The sequence below is a fragment of the Blennius ocellaris genome (assembly GCF_963422515.1).
Source record: "Blennius ocellaris genome assembly, chromosome: 16".
NCBI classification, from domain to species: domain Eukaryota; kingdom Metazoa; phylum Chordata; class Actinopteri; order Blenniiformes; family Blenniidae; genus Blennius; species Blennius ocellaris.
This window is the reverse complement of record NC_137665.1, coordinates 20,654,130-20,659,772: the sequence shown is the minus strand read 5'-3', so window position 1 is coordinate 20,659,772 and position 5,643 is coordinate 20,654,130. Positions and strand designations below refer to the sequence as shown.

Below are 5,643 nucleotides of genomic sequence, written 5' to 3'. Positions count from 1 at the left end.
ATCTTGAGTTTTCCGTATTTCTGTTTTCCCTTGCGGTTTGTTTTTCCTTCTTCTTCTTCTTCTTCTTCTTCTTCTTCTTCTTCTTCTTCTTCTTCGTTGGTTATGAGGCACTGCCGGAATCTAAAGCAACCAATCAGAGTTCGATACCAACGAAGAAGAAGAAGAAGAAGTAGAAGTAGAAGAAGAAGAAGAAGAAGAAGAAGAAGAAGAAGAAGAAGAAGAAGAAGAAGAAGAAGAAGAAGAAACAACAACAAACCGCAAGGGAAAACAGAAATACGGAAAACTAAAGATAACGTTTCTGGATTACATCATTTGTTTTCCCTCGAGGTTTGTTTTTCCCTCTTCTTCTTCTTCTTCTTCTTCTTTTTCTTCTTCTTCTTCTTCGTCTTGAGCTTGAGCGTAGACGAGGAGAGATTAGAGCGAGAGAGAGAGACAGGTTGAGCCCAGAGGAATAATCTGCGTGAGCGCAGAGAGAAACTGAGCGCAGAAATGATTTTTGAGCAAGCTTTTCTTTGCGGAATTTAAATATTTCCTCAAAAAATGCTATTCGTGCACTTGCACAATTAAATGGTTTTTTTTGTGCTCAAATTTTCCCATCGTTCGCTCAGAATTTTGGCAGAAACATAACCCCATAGAGGAGTCCCGTTAACGGCCACTTCCTGTCGTATTCATGCTGGAAAATCAAGACTTTGTTGAAGCGGATGTGGGCTCCTGCTGACGGGTTGATCTCTGTGTGGTTCAGCTGCTTTTTAAAACTCCGTCTCGCCTTCCAGTGCGTTTTATGTTTCCATACGAGATCAACGGTTCTGTTTGGATCATCTTGTGCCGAGTTTTCATCACAGATCGATAAAAATCATTCAAACTGTCAGAAATGCGACAAAATAATCAATAATATTGGCGCAATGACTCAAATATTCTTCTTAACTTAAGAACCACTTTAAAAAAAAGTTACTTATATATTATAAATACTTAAAATTTTACATATATATATTTCAATTTCAATTTATTTATATGTATATACTATTACAGAGTGCTACAATAACCCTAACCCTACTACTACTACTACTACTACTAATAATAATAATACATTTCTTATCTATCTATCTATCTATCTAATGAATTAATGATTATAATCATTGTTATTATTATTAAATTATAAGCTGAAGAACTAAATATGAAACATTTACTTAAATAATCTGGCATTTTAATACTTAAATAGTATTAATGTTCCTGTTATTGAACGTCATTTTAATAATCTGTATTTATTGTGGTGTGAGAAGTACTTCACCTTAGGAATAATAAAAAAAATAAATTACAAAATGCAAAACCAGGAGACAAAACTTAGATAAAACCACCAACCCAATATTAAAAGAGATCTCGCTCTGTGCCAGTTTTAGAGCTTCAGACTCCGATTGTCCAGATGACCGACAGGGGGCGTGTCCTCTGCGTGCGGGCAACCCCCCCCCCCCCCCCCCCCCCCCCCCCCCCCCCCCCACCTCGGTGGAAGAAGGAGGTATTGGGGATCTCCTCCTAGACAACAAACCCACATTGAACGCGGGGCGCTTCGCGTCACATCACGCGCCGTGCGGAGGATATAACGCAGGTCGCGGGTCACGCGCGGGAGACAAGAGGAGCACCACCATGAACTGTCCAGGCGCGCGGAGCCCGAGGAGACGTCTCGACCTGCACGACGCTTCCCACTGATGCCGCCGCCCCTCGCTCGGACGCCCGGCATGGGGAACTTGTGAAGTCGCTCTGCGGCGCGCAGCTTTTTTTTTTTTCGGATTCGTCTCACGCATAATTACGCAGCGGAAAAAGGTTCGTCCGGCATGGAGCCGCCGCGGCGCCTGCTGCTGCTGCTGCTGCTCTCCCTCGGACTGCTGCTGGACGGGGGCGTCTGCCAGCACTACTACCTCCTGCGCCCCATCCCGAGCGACAGCCTGCCGCTGGTGGAGCTGAAGGAGGACCCGGACCCGGTCTTTGACCCCAAGGAGCGGGACCTGAACGAGACCGAGCTGAGGAGCCTGCTGGGAGACTTCGACGCGCGCTTCCTGTCCGTCTTGCCCCCGGCGGAGGACCGCTACATCGGGAACGAGGACCTGGAGGACCCGGAGCTCCCCCAGAAGCCGAGCGGAGTACTGCCCAAGGAGATCCGCGCGGTGGACTTCGAGGTGCCGCTCGGGAAGAAGCAGAAGCCGAGCCGCAAGCTGAAGCGGCGGCTGCAGCAGTGGCTGTGGGCCTACTCCTTCTGCCCGGTGCTCTACACCTGGACCGACCTGGGCGCGCGCTTCTGGCCGCGCTACGTGCGCGCCGGCGGCTGCCTCAGCAAGCGCTCGTGCTCGGTGCCGGAGGGCATGGTGTGCAAGCCGGCCAACTCCACCCACCTGACGGTGCTCCGGTGGCGGTGCGTGCAGCGCAAAGCCGGGCTGAAGTGCGCCTGGATCCCGGTGCAGTACCCGGTCATCACGGACTGCAAATGCTCCTGCTCCAGCTAGACGCGCGCGCGCGCGCGCACACACACACACACACACACACACACACACACACACACACACACACACACACACACACACACACACACGGACATTAAAGAGAAGTTATACGCTCAGTGTCTCTCTGCTCCGCCTTCACGCGCACCACCGAGCGCAGGAATGTATTTTGTGTATTTTGTGTATATTCGGTGCCATCCAGTCCTTTAGAACTCCTCCTGTACAAAGTCAGTATTATTTGTAACCAGAGTCTACTTTATTTGTGGAGAATATTTGGTTATATTAAAATCTATATTTTGTATTTATGGAGATTTGGCGCAGGTCGACCCCCGGATCATTAATCCGGCCGCCGCGCGTCACCGACTCGTTTCATCCTGTAAATTAAGGGAACGCGATATTTATTCTTTATATTCGAACAATAAAGTCACACTGAAACGGTTCAAACCCTGGTTTTTTTTTTTTCCCCCGTTACTTTCCTGAGTAGTTTGATTGGATGCTGACGCCACCTGCCTCGCAGCTCGCGGTGCGTAAATCTCACGCTCAGCGCCCTTGGTTTGGTTTTACCCGCCGCGTCCTCCCGACGGCCACGCGCCTCTGGGGCGCGCGCGCTGCGGTCTGCCTCATGCCGTCTGACAGTCACTGCTGTAACGCCACGCCGAGGATTACCCGGGGTAACGGATTGCCAGTACCCACACATTAAATTACTTTAATGGGTTATTTGACACCATGTTCTCTGCTTTTACTCATTTTAAGAGAGTAAGTCATTACTGAGTACCGAGTACTTTCATGAATATACTTTTCAAGTGTGTAACTTTTTACTAAAGTAGATTTTCATTCCCGTAACTTTTCCTCTTTCACAATTTGCAGTTGAGATGAGAATTCAATACTTATATGTCGAATTTTCTTCTAATTTACAAACTGTAATCTGATTAATTAGTTAAGGACCGGGTTTAGAAGTAACTAATTACAAGTACTCATTGAACCAAATCAAATTGTTTAAGGTTGTAACTTTAGTCCTACTTGAGTACATTTAAAATAACGTATTCAAACTTTGAAGTAGATACTGAGCAGGGCCGGAGGTCACAAATACATGTAACTGAGTACTTGTATCTTGGGGGGTGGCTATACCTTGTGAGTATAGTTTTCAAATGTAACTTTACTTATGCTTGAGTACAATTTACGCAATGATGAAATAAGTCGATACTGAGCAGGGGTTGAAGTAACTGATTACAAATACTGCATTACTGTAATCGAGTTTCAGTATTTGAACTTTCACTACTGTAATTGAGTACTTTCGTGTGTATATTTTACAAATATGTAACTTTACGCAATGAGTACAGATTACCTTGTAATCTGCTTTTCACTTTCTAACCCATTAGAAAATATATAAAGCATTGATGGAATCAGCAGATTACAAATAGTCTCATTACTTGAAGTATGAGTAGAACTACTTGTAAATAGTTAAAGTTCATGTGATGTAATCTGTACTTTTAAACCAAAACAGCAGAAATGATAAATACTTGAAATCAGGATGATTACTGTATTTAATGTTACTCAGTGTTACCAGTTACACCATAAGTTACATATTTCTATATATTTGTACATATTGAGGTTTTTTATGTGTTATTGTTCTCGTACATCTGGATTTCATTAAAATAAACAAGTTTATGATATAATTCATTTTATTGTAATATCTATTTTTTACATTTAGAATGGTCTTACCTATTTCCAAATATATATATATATATATAAATAATGTTATTCAGCCGTAGTTTTATTTGACAGTAATTCACAACATGTTTTCATAAAATATTTTGAATTGAACACATTTTACATTTAATTTATGATTTATATTAATTTATGATTCATCTTAACGCAGTTTTAATAAAACAATCATACTTCAAATCTGCTTTGGTGACAGTACTTTCTTTACTTGAGTACTTTTACTTGTAATTGAGTCGAGTGTGACACGGTCCAGGATCAGCGACGGGTCTGGGATCACAACGAGTGGAGAGAGGAGGAGCAGAGGAGGAGCAGAGAGGAGAGGAGGAGCAGAAGAGGAGCAGAGGCGAGAGGAGGTGAGAGGAGGAACAGAGGAGAGAGGAGGAGCAGAAGAGGAGCAGAGGCGAGAGGAGGAACAGAGGAGAGAGGAGGAACAGAGGAGAGAGGAAGAGCAGAGGAGGTGAGAGGAGGGGAGAGGAGGAGCAGAGGAGAGAGGAGGGGAGAGAAGGAGGGGGGAGAGGAGGGCAGAGGAGTAGGGAGGAGGAGAGAGCAGTTGAGAGGAGGTGAGAGGAGAGGAGCAGAGGAGGGGAGAGGAGAGAGGAGGGGAGAGAAGGAGGGAGGAGGAGGAGGGAGGAGGAGAGAGCAGGTGAGAGGAGAGGAGAGAGGAGGGGCAGAGGAGGTGAGAGGAGAGAGGAGGGGAGAGGAGGACGGAGGAGGAGGGAGGGGAGGGGAGATGGGAGGCGAGAGGAGGGGCAGAGGAGGTGAGGGGAGGTGAAAAGAGGAGGGAGGAGGGGAGAGCAGGTGAGAGGAGGGGCAGAGGAGGTGAGAGGAGGTGAGAAGAGGAGGAAGGAGGTGAGAAGAGAAGGAAGGAGGTGAGAAGAGGAGGAAGGAGGTGAGAAGAGGAGGGAGTCTTCCACACTCAACTCATATCTTTGCTGCGTTTCACATTGAAACATTAAACGTTTTTCAGATTTTAAAGACAAAATGAAGTTGATCCACTGAGTTTGATTCACTTTTAGAAGTTAAACAAACAAATTGATACTTAAAGTGTGAATCTTGTTTAAGACGTCATGATTCAGGCTCAATCTGCCAAAAACCACCAGCAGGGCGGCGAACTGGGTCCGTCCAGAATGTCCCTCCTACCTCCTTCTCTATACTCTTTCCTTTAAACACTGATGCTTCCTTTAGCCTAGGAAACACTGATGCTTCCTTTAGCCTAGGAAACACTGATGCTTCCTTGAGAGCCTCCTTCAGCCTAGGAAACACTGATGTTTCCTTTCGCCTAGGAAACATTGATGCTTCCTTTAGCCTAGGAAAAACTGATGCTTCCTTTAGCCTAGGAAACACTGATGTTTCCTTTAGCCTAGGAAACACTGATGCTTCCTTTAGCCTAGGAAACACTGATGCTTGCTTTAGCCTAGGAAACACTGAT

General features: G+C 45.3%; 1 protein-coding gene across 1 annotated transcript; it reads left to right on the top strand.

The window, feature by feature from the left end:
* Positions 1-1,694: 1,694 nt before the first annotated feature.
* On the top strand, positions 1,695-2,907 carry nog1 (noggin 1). Its single transcript, XM_080510846.1, has one exon. It carries the CDS (start codon positions 1,830-1,832, stop codon positions 2,493-2,495), a length of 666 nt encoding a protein of 221 aa, XP_080366972.1. The 5' UTR covers positions 1,695-1,829; the 3' UTR covers positions 2,496-2,907.
* Positions 2,908-5,643: the final 2,736 nt, after the last annotated feature.